This window comes from Acanthochromis polyacanthus, chromosome 18 (genome assembly GCF_021347895.1).
Source record: "Acanthochromis polyacanthus isolate Apoly-LR-REF ecotype Palm Island chromosome 18, KAUST_Apoly_ChrSc, whole genome shotgun sequence".
Lineage (NCBI taxonomy): Eukaryota > Metazoa > Chordata > Actinopteri > Pomacentridae > Acanthochromis > Acanthochromis polyacanthus.
Window position 1 is genome coordinate 13,216,048 of NC_067130.1, and position 16,817 is coordinate 13,232,864.

General features: G+C 42.7%; 3 protein-coding genes across 4 annotated transcripts; 2 read left to right on the forward strand and 1 right to left on the reverse strand.

The window, feature by feature from the left end:
- The first annotated feature begins 1,446 nt into the window (after positions 1-1,446).
- Positions 1,447-5,223, forward strand: zgc:122979 (uncharacterized protein LOC641576 homolog). The gene is made up of 4 exons (XM_022206970.2): positions 1,447-1,684; positions 2,198-2,456; positions 2,822-3,375; positions 4,292-5,223. The coding sequence occupies exons 1-4, from the start codon at positions 1,577-1,579 to the stop codon at positions 4,523-4,525; spliced, it is 1,155 nt and encodes a 384-aa protein (XP_022062662.1). The 5' UTR covers positions 1,447-1,576; the 3' UTR covers positions 4,526-5,223.
- A 91-nt stretch (positions 5,224-5,314) lies between these two features.
- On the forward strand, positions 5,315-9,095 carry hwa (huluwa). The gene is made up of 3 exons (XM_022206969.2): positions 5,315-6,268; positions 7,396-7,585; positions 8,538-9,095. The coding sequence occupies exons 1-3, from the start codon at positions 5,705-5,707 to the stop codon at positions 8,702-8,704; spliced, it is 921 nt and encodes a 306-aa protein (XP_022062661.2). The 5' UTR covers positions 5,315-5,704; the 3' UTR covers positions 8,705-9,095.
- Positions 9,096-10,061: 966 nt separating this feature from the next.
- atp5fa1 (ATP synthase F1 subunit alpha) lies at positions 10,062-15,353 on the reverse strand. Of its 2 annotated transcripts, none has more exons than XM_022206968.2 (11): positions 15,204-15,353; positions 14,024-14,099; positions 13,721-13,890; positions 13,160-13,333; positions 12,506-12,672; positions 11,347-11,647; positions 11,014-11,238; positions 10,828-10,935; positions 10,603-10,747; positions 10,367-10,517; positions 10,062-10,275 (listed from the first exon to the last, which is right to left on the reverse strand). In XM_022206968.2, the coding sequence occupies exons 1-11, from the start codon at positions 15,261-15,263 to the stop codon at positions 10,197-10,199; spliced, it is 1,656 nt and encodes a 551-aa protein (XP_022062660.1). In that variant the 5' UTR covers positions 15,264-15,353; the 3' UTR covers positions 10,062-10,196. The 2 variants fall into 2 exon arrangements, with proteins under 2 accessions (XP_022062660.1, XP_051794245.1); XM_051938285.1 differs by lacking the exon at positions 15,204-15,353 and adding an exon at positions 14,879-14,941.
- Positions 15,354-16,817: the final 1,464 nt, after the last annotated feature.

The window sequence follows — 16,817 nt, forward strand, 5'->3', positions numbered from 1 at the left end:
GCACACAGTTGATCATACAGCCTAATATGCTCCTTCACATCTCCCACAGCTTCAGTGCAAAATCCTTCACACAGCTTAAAAAGAAGGCACCAAAATAAGGCACAAGGAGCTCATTGTGCTGCATCCGCTCATCCAGAGCAACAAAAATAGAGTCTTAATCTTTAAAAGGCATTAGATCAGGTTGAAATTCTACGAAATGGAGGCTGCACAAAAGGTCACTTGAGGAAAGGGGCTCCGTCAGTGAACAAGATTTGTCTCAGCAGATAATGGAGCATTAAACTTTGAAAAAAATCAGCTGGAGCGCAGTAAGTAGTACACATTTGTGTACTTGAGTATCATCTTTTCACGACACTTTCTACTTCTGCTCGTTTACATTTAGTTGAAGACTTGAGCTAGTTAATATTTATTAGTACTAATTACAGTTGAATTTAAATTTACAAACAAATATACACCGATCAGCCACAACATTATGACTACTGACAGGTGACGGGAACAACATCAATCATCTTGTTGTCTATGTAGTCTATGTAGCTGGGAAACCTTGAATCCTGGCATTCATGTGGATGTCTGATATGTACCACCCACCTAAACATTGCAAGTCAAGCAATGCCTCACCCCCCATGGCCACAGCAGTCCTTGATGCCAGTTGCCACCATCAGGAAGACAATGCAAAAACTGCTAAGGAGTGGCCTGGGGGTGTTCAGTCAGGTTCCATACTCCCCAGATCCAAATCTTACAGAGCGTATGTGGGATGTGCCAGGAAAAGCCTGATCTAGGTAGGTCCCACCCTATAACCTACAGAACTAACAGAATTCACTGTCACATGACATCTCCAGAGGTCCTGTGTCCATGTCCCACTGGGTCAGCTTTAGCAGCATAAAGGGAACCAACACAGTGCTTGTAAATTATAATGATTTGGAAAGATCCAAAAGAACATGTGGAGCATCTACCCCTGGATCTCCATCCAACTTAAAAATAGTTAAGACATATAGCTCATTTCACAGAATCCACCCATCCACATCAACATTAACAGCAATATATGTTAAAAACATGTTGGTTTGTGTTGAAATGCTAGAAAAGGTGGGTTACATAAAGTGTCAGCTGAGGACAGCCCGTCCATCAGCAGCAGGTGACTGTCTGCAGTGTGTCTGGACACCAGCAGGATTATTTGTCTGCTTGTGTTCTGTCTGCAGCACACACAGAGAGAACTGAGTGTGCTGCGTGTCGTGACTGTCTGCTCCGATCTGCCTTCAAGAACTCCGGAAGCAAGTCTCGAGAAGGAGAAGGAGGCTGCAACATCCGCGTGATCACCGGCGGAGCACCAATGGCTGACGACGGCGCGCGCTGAGGACACCGGCATCCCCTGCCGCGCGTGAGGAAATGGGCGGTCCCGGGGAAAGCTCGGTCACGCTGCGTGGGCGGCTGAGTGGATAGTAAAGGAGCTGCCGCGGCGGTATTTATTCAGAGAGCCGAGCCGAGCTCAGACAGCGAACAGCGGAGCGACTTCAGCACCAGCGGCAGCGGACAGCGACTAGTAGCAGCCCCGAGACTTAAAAACCTCTCTACAGCCTCCATCATGGTTCTGATCTGGACTCAGTTCGGTGTGAAGCACAAAAATGTCAATGTCAAGTGCAAAGTGCGAGTTATGCACAGAGGAGACAGCTCCGGATCATCATCCTCAGCGGTGAGTACATCTTTTGAGAAACTTTTTCACCTGTTTGCCAGATGAGAAACTTTAATCATTATGAGCTGAATTTATTTCTAGAGAGTAGTGATGTTAGATGGTTGAATTCTCTGTAAAGCTACAATCTTTACTGTACCGGCATCTTTGCTGCTGTTGCTGCTTCATTCAAATGCAAGACTCGCGTTCAGCCAATCGCTGCAGAGAATGTCGGTCGTTGAGGGGAAATCTTTTTGCCCCTCACTTTACTGCTTCCCTCACGTTGCTCTGTGCACCAGCCTGTAGCATTCATTGATATGCAGCTGCATACAGATAAGGGTGTTTTCCCAAAGAGACTGTTTGCAGTGGGGCTGATTTCCTGCATATTAATAGAAACTGTAGGGCAATCAGTGTGGAAGATTTTCTTCAGCAATAGGATGAATATTTGAATTTACTTGCTTTTGTTAATCCTCTGACTGGGTGTTGTGAATGAAGAAATGATCTAAATGAATGATTTTTTTTTGTTTGTTTCTTCAGGAAGGCACCAAGTCTGAGCAGGACACGCCCTGCCTCTCCATCAAACCCCCAGGCAAGGACTTCTACAAAGTCCTGGGTGTCTTGCCTGAATCCAATGAGGACGAGATCAAGAAGGCCTACAGGAAGATGGCTCTCAAGTTCCACCCAGACAAGAACAGTGATGCCGATGCAGAGGACAAGTTCAAAGAGATTGCAGAGGCCTACGAGATCCTGACTGACCCCAAGAAGAGAAGCATCTACGACCAGTTTGGAGAAGAAGGTGAGAATGAAGATCTGGAGCTGATTTCATTGATGTGATTTAAACAGCTAAAACAGCAACTGTCAGCTGAGTAATTACTGTAGTGTAGGAGGGTACATTAACTATTCATGTCAGAATTGCAACTAAAAATTGTTGCGGTGGGAGGATCATGACTAAAACTCTCCCGCCCATATTAAAGCAACTCACCATGTGAAGAATGGCAGCTGTGAGACTGATAAATTATTCAGTGAGAAAATAACGTGTTTAAATTTAGTAAACCCTCCAGAAGGAGAGGCAGAACGTCGATAAAGACTATTTGAGAGGCAATAAATCAAAAGCAATGTACTGCAATGATGTAACTTTGTGGTTTCTGTCTGTGTTTTTAGGCCTTAAAAATGGAATGTCAGTGGCTGGCCAAGGCAACATTTTCCGCAATAACTTCAGCAGCGACCCCCACAGCCCCTTCTCCTCCTTCTGCCACGGCTCCGACCACTTCGACATCTTCTTCGGCAATGACTTTGACGGTGAAGACGACCTCTTCAATCCCTTCAGGCGGTTCACCTTTAGCCATGTTGGGGGGTTTGCCGGATACGAGGGAGGTCTGCCAAGGGGCCAGCGGCGGCTGCAGGCCGATGCGGTGATCCATGACCTGCTGGTGACTCTAGAGGAGGTGATGCACGGCTGCACGAAGCACGTGAAGATCACCCGCAGTCGCCTCAACCCCGACGGCCGCAGCTTGAGGTCTGAGGAGAAGGTACTGAACGTGGTGGTGAAGAAAGGCTGGAAATCAGGAACCAAGATCACCTTCCCCAGGGAGGGAGATGAGACGCCCAACAACACCCCCGCAGACATCACCTTCATCCTCAGGGACAAGGAGCACACCCAATACAAAAGAGACGGCTCCAACATCGTCTACACAGCCAAGATCACCCTGAAAGAGGTGAGTTTGGTGCATCAGGCTTCAAATTCCATCACTGTCCAACTGAATGTGATGTTATGAAACACATGACTAGTTTATAAGTAGATACAACCACTGACACTAATGCACAGAAAGGCTTAAACCCACCCACCACTTCTTACGGTTTATATAACTTTTCAGTAATGGTTCTTCATGAACACTAAAGAAAATCGATTACTGAAAACCATCTCGAACACATAATCCGGGAGGCTCAGTTTCTGCCAAATGCAGGAAAGGCAATATCTCTGATTGTAGTCTGGAGACGGAACAGAATGTTCTGCTGTGGGCATCCGAGGCCTGCAGTTTACAATGGGCTGACAGACCCCCACAAACAGAACAGCAGCAGCCTGCCAACGCCTCGGTTACCTCATCAGCCCCTGCAGAGCGAGAGAGAGCAGCAGCTAAATTTAGCCTCAGCACTGACTGCCCCCACGAAATCGCACTTCACTCTCCCTCTCAACTACTATGCTTTGCTGCAGACTCCTCTGCCTCTAGCAGGCAGGGCAGAGAGACAGCTATTCTGGCTCGCTCTGTCTCTGGCTCTCACTTCATCCGAGCCCACGCACAGATTAGCAGGGTAGCAGTCACAGAGACTGACATTTCAAAGAGCTCCTCCATCTTCCTATGGATGCCTTCAGTCACTAAAACACTTAACTCCCACTCACAGTCAGTAAATAGATCAGTGATTATAACATCTGTAACACTGGCTTGTTGCATAACATGGAAAATTGTTCAGCTTTGAGGAAGACAGACACTCCATATTTATCCGTTATGTAACTTGACACACTTAATGCTATGAATTGAGGTTTTTTTAAAACATTAACTTCATTCCAGTCACAATGAGGCCACCTGGAAAACATTTTAACACTGATTTTTTTCTTCCTTCCTGTGTCTCCAGGCTCTCTGTGGCTGCACAGTTAACGTGCCAACACTCGACAACCGGATGATGCCTCTTCCATGCAGCGACGTCATCAAACCTGGTGCTGTGCGGCGGCTGAGGGGTGAAGGTCTGCCGCTGCCCAAAAGCCCTTCCCAGCGGGGTGACCTCGTGGTGGAGTTCCAGGTGCTCTTCCCCGACAGGATCCCACCGCAGTCCCGCGAGATCATCAAGCACAGCCTGGCCCAGTGCTAATCTGCCTTCTTTAAATGGCCTAGCTGACACAGCGTCACCATGCGTGTAATCGATTCACAAACACAGCCTTGCCCAAGGTGCTAGTATCACAACCAATCACAACCTCTTATTGTGTTTGGAGATGGCAAGCAGTGCTGACGTGGGTTGTAGTTCAGACAGGGAGTTTGTGAGAACGCCTGCAGGTGATCGGCATGTCGCACAACAACTATGATGCCGTATGAGCCGTGAGTTGAGAACTGAAGAATGGGGTCTTTGGTATCTGAGGGCATCCATTGACTCAACAGCCTTCCTCTTGAGGGATAAGGTTATCTGTACTGTTATACTTGCAAACCTAAAGCAGGATATCAGTGTGCTATTCAAGTCTGTATAGACTTCCTTAAACCTGAATGGTAGAAATGTGAAGAAAAAAATTTATTCTTACTATTATTCTTATTATTACTACTATTATAGTTATATGGTGTTCATATGACTGACCTTTTGCATTGATTTATTACAATAGCAAATGTACTTGTGTACAAAGATCTACTTTGTGTGCAAAATGCAAAAACATTGTCTCTAAGAGAGATTCATCTGTCAAATGTTCTATTGAATTATTTGAAATGTTTGTATATATTCTGCAATGAGCCAGCTGCTGATGTATTCATACTTGATATATTGAAAAGCATGAAAAATAAATAATAAAAAAAACAAGACTTTAACTTCTGTTTTCCATTGCTGATTGTGTTTTTCTAAATTGTGTATTTGTATAAGTGGCACGTCCTCAATGAGCTATGAGGCACTGCAGTTCATAATCAAAGCAATAAGATCACCATAGAGCTGCAATGCAGGAGCCACATGCTTCCACCTAGCGGCCAGTGGCTGCTATGACAACAAGCATCATCCTGCCAACAATGAGACACACCTGTCGATGTGCATTTTCTGTGGTGGAGTGTTGCAGAGTCGTCTCATATGGAGCTTTTGCTTTGTGAAAGTATTAAAGCGATGGAGACAGAGAGGATGAAAAACAACGTTAACATCTGGAGGTTGTATAATTGGAGAACCAGGATGACATTAGATGGAAACTCACAGTAGTCCGCATTGATTGAGACACCAGAGCACCTGCGCACAGAGACACAACGTGAAGTCTCATGAGGGATCAGCAATTCTCTAAAACCCTCCCTCTATGTGCTCAGGAATGAAATGTCTCAAACAAGTCAGACCTCAGCACCAAATCTGACTGAAGGCTTCCCTGTGACAAACCTGACTTTGGTCGTCCTGCTGCTCATCCCCTGCGTGGTCGTTCTGCTTCTGCTCAACTGCCTCTTCCTGGGCTACAAGTTTGTGACCTTGTCCAAGAGGAACATCAGGCAGAAGCGAGAAGACCCGGAGGAGATGCTGCTGCGCTCCAGTCTGCAGAGAGGCTGGCACAGGGCGGCCTTTCCTCCGCTGCAGGACGGGAGGAGCAGAGCCTACACGTCCCTGTCGGAGCCCGTCCTGCCGCATCCGGTCACCTCTTCCAGGGCTTCGTCCAGGGAGAGGCTCGGGGTGGATCCCAGGATCCGGCTCCTTAGGCCGGACGGTGCCACCGGGTCAGGCTGTCTGAGGGCGCCCAGCACCATCCGGGCCACCTCCTCCTCTCCGGCTGTCTTCACCCCGAGACTCGAACTGCACCCCGGCTGGTGTAAAAGTGCACCAGTGTTACCGCAGTCCAGTGTTTCTGAGGGTGAAACCAGAGTGAACCTGGTTCCTCCAAACTCTCTTGTGGTGAGTTACTGAGCATTACCTCCAAGGGGGTCAGTGAGTAAAGATGAGTTTGGTGGTGGTGGAGATCTATTTAAATGTAGTGCAATAAAGCCTAACACAGATGTGCCTTAATGCAGCCAATACAGGCCGAATCAAACTCCTATATTTGCACAATTAGCTGGATTAAGCTGCTTTTTAACTTCTGTTAACCCATGTTACTACTTTTTCTTTTAAATTTATTGTAAGCATGGGTTTTATAAGTACTAATTTCATTAAATACAAGTTCAAGAATATAAACAATAAAAGGCCAAAAGTAGATAAAATAGTGAAAATCTTACACTAGTTTGGACTCTGGGCCTCAAGTTCAGCAGGGAATAAAGCTGAACCCACATCATGGCTTTTATTTTGCCTTTTTTTGGTTTAGAGCTGCATATTCACATATCACTAGACAGTTAAAGATAATAAGATAAAAAAAAAGAATTGCTACACAGTGAATTTGGGATTTTTTAAAGGGTTTCTGTAAGTCTGGGGTAATGGGGCAGTTGCCTGCTAAGTGTCTGACAAACTTTTTAGGTATTATAGATCCAAAAATGAACATTTTGAACTGAAAAAACACTTCTATCTGGCTGTCAACACATAATATTTTGGCTTAGTGCTATAAAGTATAGAAAATATCAAAGTATTTATATGTTAATATCAGCTGTGTTTTCATCTCGATTTAAGAGGTTAGTTAGTCGGCTGGTTTTGATCTAAATCAGTTACATCTTGTTTCATGTGTGCAGGCCTCAAGCATCAACATCATGTCATATTTCAATCACATTCGTAATTATTTCTGTCTGATGTAAGCGGTGCTAAACTCTTGGTGCTATTTGGATACAGCAGTTTTTAAATATCACATGTCACTCATCGAGCTCAGTAAGCTTCAGCCTGTTTTTGTCCGTCTGTGACTGCATATATTAAAGATCACATTCTTATTTGCTTATTCCACACCGATGGAAAAGTGATTTCTTTCACACATGGCAGCACAAATTAAAGTGTCCATTAACTACCGTTTTAGAACAATGAATGAGGGATGTAAACAGTGGACCAGGTTGTGTCCAGCAACAAAAGAATGTCAATATGAACTTCACACTTTCCTTTGTTCACAGCAGGAGGAAGAACATCTTCATCAGGGCTGTACTTACGAGATGCTGACAGATGTGAACCCAGCTGCTGCAGTCCATGTGTTTGACAAAGTGGACATGGAGTGTGAGTTCAGTAACCCACCTTTGGAGACGTCCTGCTTGAACACGTCTGCAGAAGGTCCTGGACTGGACAGCGACTTCGGAGCGAGTGCAGGTACTTGAGTCTCCTTCAGCTGCACTGGAATCAATAGAGGTGTCATTAATAACTAATGCTGCTGCTGCTTGATCTCACAGAATGATTAAACTTGTATTAGTATCATATGAAAGTTTTATCACTTTTATCACCCCAAACTTTTCTGCCTAGCTGTGAGAAGTGCTTAAACTGGGAGTAAAAGTGTGATAAGATATTGACTGATGATTCATAGAAAATCTGACCATGGAGAACACAGATGTGATAAGGGCTGAAGCAGGTGGTGGGTTAATTAATGGTCAATGGATCAGCAGCTGTTTTTTTTTTTTCTTTTTTACATGTTTGTAGATAACAGTATAAGCAGTGATTGTTTTTATTTATACAGGATTTTTGTTATTGTAGCTTAAAATAATAATAATCAAAAGTCTGAACCAAAAGTTAGTTATTCAGTTTGCTCTGGTCAGATAAATCTGTTGTGTGCATACTGTGGTTGCTCAGTGTAGTCCAAATTATAGTATTTGCCAGGGAAAATATATTGTTTGTATATCGGTGTGACATTGTGGCTGCAAAGCTTTGAAAGTCTAATACCTGGAAGCAGGAAGTGCATCTTTAAAATGATTCCCCTCCCTGAAGAAATGTATTTTCCTTATTGGATTGATGTTTGACCTTTGCTATACAACAGGGTTTTTGGCCCCTAAAGGGCTCTTTTTTGAATTCATAGCAAAGTTGTTCTGTGCTATTAATTCTGGGTTTAATATGTTTACACAAACAAGCAAAATGTTGCTTACATATGCAGTGTGATGTGAATCCTCCACAGCACAAACACTGACAACAGGCTTTTCACTGAAGGAGCATCTTGCATCCAATAGTCATATTGTCAGAAAAGCATACCAGTGATAAATAATTCAAAGCGGGGTGGTTTATGTGGCTGATGGTGTAAAGTAGATACCTTTGAAGAAAAAGCTCTTTCTTCCAGGCGTCTCCCTGCGGATTCTGTCAGCAGACAGTGACAGTCTGTCCAACGGTGTGCTGACTTCAGCTCTGGAGTGGGATTATTACGACCCCTGCTACGTCAGACAGAACAATGTACCCAAACAGAAACATCACAGACCTGCAGTGCACACAAAGCAGTACTGGGTCTAATCAGTGGTTTTAATGTTTATTTATTTTTACCACCTATTTATATAATTTAAATAACATATTCATGATTATTTTTTAAAGTCTTTATTTTATTTGTCTCACTAACAATCACTATGGCTTTACACTAATAGGGGCATAATTTGATGTTTGAGACTGCACTCTGCTACTGAACCTGTTCAAATTGTATATTTACTCTACACTTTGACTCAGTTATTGTAAATTTTGTTTACTCTGCACCCCTCACTTTTATCATTATAATTTCTAGTCACCATTTCAGCCAGTTCTGTGTCTCACAAGCATTCACATGGTTTGTTTCACCGTTTGTTTGAAATGTTTTGATTCATGCTCATCAATAACGACTATGTACAATTTAATAAAGTGCCTATTAATCATATTAATGGTTGCTGTCATCAGTTCCATTATATCAATTACATTAAAACAGTGTCAGTACAGAGCTTACAGGACCCCAAAGTCAAATTATGGAAGATAATCAAATTCATGAGGTTCACACAGTATTATTTTCATTTTTAAAGCTGTCTGTTGGTTTGACGTCTGTAGCATCAATCATTCTTTAAAGGTAACAAATATTACAGGGATTCTATTCATTTCATGATGTGGGCTTCTGACGTCTCCTAATCCTGACCAGCAGAGGGCGCCACAGTGTGGCGTTTTGCCTGTTCTGTAATTTTAGTTTAGACACCAAATGCAAGTTGACGGCTTGTTTTTACTGTAGAGTTATGCTACAATATAAAAACACAGCAAAAGTAATTTTAAAACTCGGTTGTTGCTTGTCATAAACGCAATGCATGGCAAAATAAACCATGTTTCGCCATCGGATTTTTCTTAGTCTACAAATAAGTCACTATGTAATACATTTTGCTCACTCCTAAATACATTTTGTAGCAACCACCAAAACTATTTAATCTATTTGTTCAACCATCACAACTCTCAAAATGGAACACAGAAGGGCCATTGAGGTAAGCTTCACGGTGCAATTAACTTTACACTTTTCCACCACATACTGCTGGATTCATAAGCTTTCTCCTGTTTTTCTCTAATGAGACACTAATCTGTGGGTGGGATCTGCTTAGCGTCGCATTAAAAAGACTGTCATCTTACCTATTCCTTAATCCACAGTTTTAATGTCCTTTCTGGAAAGATAATGTCTTGAATGTTTTGTAAAATAAGGTGTAAAGGGGATGCTGATTGCTTATAAATACACAATCCATTTGAAAGAAAAAAAAAACAACTTGCGTTCAGATGTAAATTACTAAGTAGAAACTACACCAACAAGGAAAATAGAAAACCCTGTGAACCAAAGCTTAGCAGTTATTAGCAGTGGAAAAACACACAGAAGCGATTAAGTAGGAATATTTTATTCTCTGTTAAGAGATATCTGTACATTAGGGATCAAGTGCCATTTGAATGTATTTTTAGTTCATAGAAAGTATGACTGATGCTGCACATGAAAACAACCAGACCAAAAAGCATCACTTTAGTCAAAGCTGGAGAGGAAAGTCAACACAATCTGCTTGAGCTTAGCATCAGATGCCTCAGAGATTTTGCCATCGGCCCTGCAATGAAAAAGGGATTGGTTAAAACCATACAGAAAAAACAGCAGAACCAAATCATCACAGTTTGTTGCCTCAAAGATTTTCTACTTACTTAATAGCTGCCAGCAGGTCTTGGTGCTGGCTCAGTATGTGCTGCAGGAATGCCTTCTCGAACTTTGTGATCTTGCTTGGCTCCATTTTGTCCAAGTGTCCCCTCACACCTGCATAAATGACGGCTACCTGTTCCTCAATAGCCATTGGAGCTGAAAGGCGACAAAGGCACAGGATGTTAGACAAGCATGGACGCATTATCTAGAAAAGACGCTGGACTAAACAGTGAATACTCACAGTACTGTCCCTGTTTAAGGAGCTCAGTCAGACGAACACCACGGTTCAGCAGCTGCTGAGTGGCCGCGTCCAAATCAGAACCGAACTGAGCGAAGGCAGCCACCTCACGGTACTGGGCCAGCTCCAGCTTCATGGTACCAGCCACCTGGGAATGGACCAAAATTGGTAAGTCACAATGAAGAGTTCCACTGTGATAAAAGCTGCAAGATTAAAAGGAAGACTAACCTGCTTCATGGCCCTGGTCTGAGCAGCAGATCCGACACGCGACACAGACAGACCGACGTTGATGGCTGGACGAATACCCTTGTAGAACAGCTCAGTCTCCAAGAAGATCTGGGAGAGAAAACAGCATTTAACAACTGATTCAAGACTTTAATTAGGCTGAATGAGGAACACGAGTAAGACGCCGACCTGTCCATCAGTGATAGAGATGACGTTAGTTGGAATGTAGGCCGACACGTCACCAGCCTGTGTCTCAATAACAGGAAGGGCTGTGAGGGAGCCGCCGCCGAAGTTGTCGTTCATCTTAGCAGCTCTCTCCAGCAGACGGGAATGCAAGTAGAAGACGTCTCCTGGGTAAGCCTCACGACCGGGGGGACGACGCAGCAGCAGGGACATCTGACGGTAGGCCACAGCCTGCAGCATAGAAGAAGGACGGACTTAGCTCCAGACTTTCAGAAAACTGTCTGTTTACAGCAACTGGTTGTTAAAACACCCTCCACAGCCATACAGAACAAACGTCACCTGCTTGGACAGATCGTCATAGATGATGAGGGCGTGCTTGCCGTTGTCTCTGAAGTACTCTCCCATGGAGCAACCAGAATAGGGAGCCAGGTACTGCAGGGGAGCGGCATCAGAAGCAGTAGCAGACACCACGATGGTGTACTTCATGGCATCGGCATCAGTCAGCCTCTTCACCAGCTGAGCCACAGTGGATCTCTTCTGGCCGATAGCGACGTAGATACAGTACAGCTTCTTCTTCTCGTCAGTTCCGTCGTTGAAGCGCTTCTGGTTGATTATGGTGTCGATGGCAATTGCGGTTTTGCTGCAACACAGATTTGAAGATAAAGATTTATGTTCAAGCTAAAATCAAGTTTTCACGCAGTGTAAAGATGATTCTCATGCTGGTCCTTAGTACAAAATGTTCTGCAGGCTAAACACAGTGAAATCACCACCCCTTGAAATACTTCTTGCCTCATTTTCTTCTCCTCTTGTCGCTCTGTGTTTGTCAGAAATACAAAATGTACGAATGCTTATATTTCTCTTTGTTGCTACTTCTAAAACCCTGACTTCCAATATTTTCTTCCCGTGAATTCAACTTCACAAGTACGACAATGACAGCTTCTCCTTGGTGATCTGTCTCATACATGGAATGTCAGCATGGAGAACAAGACAGCAGAACATGGAAATGTTTTTGTTATGTAAATCTTTGCTATGCATTTTACTTCTAATGTTGAAATGGTAACAAAATGTTTGTTTTTTTTAAACATTACATAAGTGAATGAGTTTTGAAAGCCCTTAACAAATGAATTACAATCAAAGGACAAAACATTACTGAGTCAGCTGTATGAATCAGATTTACAGATTTGACATTGATAAATAAACATTACACAACAAACCACATAACGTGATTTATTTTTAACCCAATATACACAAATGTTCAGTCTTATGTCAGAATTGAAATGTCAATAGCAATAACTTGACAACAGGCTGAACTAACAGAAATCAAAACAATGAAGAGTTTTAACTTGTTGCAACAGCTTTTATTATGATAGAGAGTATTTGTTCCAACTGCTTTTAGCAAATGGCACTTCCACTACTGAGACAGCATTTAAAAGCCACTGGAAATAACATCAAATGCTGCCATGTGCTAAACTATTCACTTTGAACAGAATCCTCTTACCCGGTCTGCCTGTCTCCAATGATGAGCTCACGCTGCCCACGACCGATGGGGACCAAACTGTCCACAGCTTTGATGCCAGTCTGCATGGGCTCCCTCACAGAGATACGGGGGATGATGCCAGGGGCTTTCAGACCAACACGCCTGCGGGTTTTGGATCCAAGAGGGCCCTTTGAAGGAAATGGCAAATAAAAAAAGATCAGGGGTACTCTCAAAACACTGCTCATAAATGAATTCATCAAAGGTGAATCTACTACAACAGGGCGGCAAAATTCCCTGTACACTAAAACTGAAGGGATTCACAGATCTGAAATGATCCACAGAAAACTGATTGATAATGGCTTCTGGTATTTTTCAATGGACGTAAGTTTCCTTTAAACTTAAGCAGATCAGGTATACAGATTGTTTTTCATGTGATAAGTGATAGAAAAATGAATATGTTTGAAGTTTTAAGTGATGGTTTGATCAACACGTAATGTACAGACATCACAATGAACTCTGGATCACAATTTCTGACATTTTGAAAAAGAAAACTGACGAATCAATAGAACAATCTGCAGCACAATGAATGCTTTCATTACCGACTGTTCTGCAGATTATGTTGCTTGCATCCCTACAGAAGAATAAAGCGCTTTACAAAAGGAATTTTCTCTTTACCTTTCCATCGATAGCATTTCCCAGAGCATCAACGACGCGGCCCAGGAGCTCTTCACCAACAGGCACATCGACAATAGCACCAGTTCTCTTGACAATGTCGCCCTCTTTGATCAGTTTGTCATTACCAAACACCACAACACCAACGTTGTCGGGCTCCAAGTTCAGAGACATACCCTGTATTAGAGAACAAACAACTGTTACTACCACTGTTCCTTTTAGTTTGCACCGTACAGCTACATATACAGCAACGTACAAGCGGTGTCAGCTGCCCTCTATGTAAGTAACTGTCAGGTTAAGATGTGTATCGCACAACTGGGCCAACGACTCTTTTTACTAACATTTTCTGTATGCATCACTACTGTCACTGTTCAATAAAAGCAACGTTGCCCCTGATTTATACTAGTAATTACATTTTACTCAGGGGCTTTTATGAGAAAGCATCACTGTCAACTGCCAACTACCACTGCTTTAGAATGATTTAGAAAGTAGTTCAGCAAATATGCTCAAACATCTACGCAATCCCTTCAGTAAAATGTCGGTATTTACGGTTTACTTTATCACCTTGAGACCAGATGAGAACTCCACCATCTCCTCAGCCTGCACGTTCCTCAGACCGTACACTCTGGCAATACCATCACCAATGGACAGCACGCGACCAGTCTCCTCCAGATCAGCGGTGGTATCAGCTCCCATGATCTTCTCCTCCAGGATGGACGACACCTCGGCTGTGCCTTTAATACGCAAAAACTACATAAGCGTCTTGCAAAATATGAAATAATACACATTTGAAACCTTGCTGGGTGAAAATGTGCCTAAATAATTCTTCTTGTTTAGCTGTAGATCGAGGTTTCCTCAAACACTGACCTGTTTTCTGCAGCCATGGACGGGTGGTGTGTAGATTCTTGGCTCCCACACATGCTGCAGCGACGTTCTTGGACACCTTTACCACAAAGGGAAATACCAAATCAGTTAGATCTCGGTGATAAATGCAGTTTTTTCAGTTGAATTACTTGCACCAGTTCTACAGTAAATTCCCTCTTCTTGAAGGCTATTAAAGCTAATGACAAAAGAAAGGTGTGTATTGAATTTCACAGTCACTTTTAAGGCTTGTGGAGATGCTGAATTTGGCTAGTATTACAGAGAACAGTTTCAATAAAGGGCATATGTTAAATAAAATCATGAAGAAGAGAGTCCTGTCCACCTGAGAACACAGCTAACATGTTTCATACTACACAAATAAATATTACAGATTAATGACATGCAACAACCTGAATTAGAAATGCTGTCCAAATACGGACATGGATATAAATCTTTGGTAAAAGAGTCTGAGGGTTCCAGAAACAACAACGAATGCTCAGCTGTATGATCAAAACGCACAACTCGTCCTTTGGCTAATTATAGAGTATATGTATGAGCTATGCCTGCAAACATTGCATTGTACATTACTATCTACAGCCAAACCTACTTTAGGTTATCCATATTTCTATAGAGACCCTAGGTTATTTTCACCTGAAGTCTGTATGCATTTAAACGGCCCAGGTCATGCAGTCTGCAGAGTCATAGGACAGTCCTCACTACTAACAAGTCAACTATATAATATAAAATCAAAATGGTGTAAAACCCTGCAGAGTTTTGCTCTGAGCATCTCAAAAACTACCCAAAGCTAGCCTGGCGGATGCTGTTCAGTTTAAGCTAGCATGCAAAGAGAACAAACCTGACCTTCAGTGCCAAATTACATTCGTCATAGCTGCACTTGAGTTTAGCCATTTCGACTGACAACGCATTAACAGCGTATCACAAAGACCAGAGATTAACTTAACCATTTAGCCACCCGTAATAGTGTGCCGTGCTGTTCTGAAGGCGGTTTGTTGCTGTCTGTGAGCTACAAATGCTGACGGTAATGACTGGCTCTATGAAGGGCCCGGTGTCCTCCGGTGTAAAGACGTGTGCACGCACAACAGCGCCACGGCTTACTGCGAATTAATTCTGTTTTTTGGGTCGAAGTGAGCGTAAAACAAAACAGAAGGAAGTTAAAGTTGCTTACAAATCCAGCCCTTCGAGGTAAGCTGCGGGCAAGAGCCGCTGCGACGCGAACTGACAGCATCTTGGTGTCCTGTGGAGTCTGTCCTGCTCCCGGAGCGGAGAGAGAAGGATGGCGGACACGGCAGCGGTTCAGAGAAAGGTCGCCGCGACCCGGAAGTACTTCAATGTCAACCAATTTCTTCTTTTTGTTTTGGGCTTGGTTTAATTTTTAGAATTATATGGTGTGTAAATTGTATTTCTGAATTGTATTACTTTATATAAAAGATAGAAATATGCACTTATGTGAAAATGATATTTAATCTGTTTTATGTTAGGGCATATCAACATAGATAAATGTTACCAGATTTACTGAGGTTCGTGCTTCAGAACTTCATAAACTTGATTTTGTTATTTGAATTTCACCACATGTACTAGTTAGGATAGGATAAAATTGTAAATTTACAGTCAAGCACTATTCGATTATTGTTTCTGCCTTTCTCTGTTTAGTTTGTTCTTGGACCTGGTCGGTAAAAATCACAAAAAAAATCCAGTAGATTGAGATAGTGGCTCTGAGACTTTGATTGTCAGCACACAGTCTAATACACATTTTCCATCAAAAAACCAGCAACTTGCTTTTCAACCTCATTTCAATGAAACCTGTTTGCAGCTCTCATCTCGCCTGCAGGAGCTGGTTGTTGTTCTGCACAAAGACAGAGCCATTTATCTTACTTTTTTGACACAAAGTTTCTGTATAACTACTCGTTTTTAGACAGCATTTGACATTCTGAAACTTTGGCTTGTTTGGTTAAATGAGGAAAGGATTTTGGAACAAAATGTGCATACAAAAATGTATTGGTACTGAAAGAATGATACATGACCTGGCTACAACTATCTGTCAGGCCCAGTTTTTCAACATCAACACCATCTCTAGACTGTGCCTGAGATGGCCAAGTAACCTAAGCATGTCTTTGGACTGTGGGAAGAGGCCAGAGGCACAGGGAGAACGTGCAAACTCCGCCCCATCACTTAACTCACTGGAGCACAATCTTTACCTCAACAATAACATTGAACTAAGTGGCCAATAAATCTTTAGTCAATATGTGTATGAACTCCTTAATGCTGCCAGTGCTGAAGTGCACAGTCACAGGGACTTTCTAGAGACCTCACATAGCCAAATCCCAGGTCCTGGATTGCAGTGTCCCTACTTTACAGTGCATGATCACAGAAGTCAAACATAGCAGAAACTCCCTGCCCTTTAAAGTTTACAGCTGACATAAAGATGGTAGCATACTCTGGTCTCTCTCCAGACCAGGAAAAGATTCATAGAAGAACAAAGCAAGATATTCGAACGTTTCACTTAAACTTGCATGTATGAGAATGGCAACCCTACAACTGAGTCATAAATGTCCTGTCAAATTATTTGTTATTAGAGCTTTGAATACCTCTAAATATATCAAACATACCTATGAGGCTATTTTATTCTCTCAAATGATTAGACCTGGTTAAAATACCAGTGTGGTAAGGACGGGGCACTCTTGTCCAATGAGGTCAAAGATGACAGATCATACTGTAGACAACAGAAATAGGGACTATTTGTTCAGTAGAAAGTATTTCTAGTTAAAACTGCTACACAAAA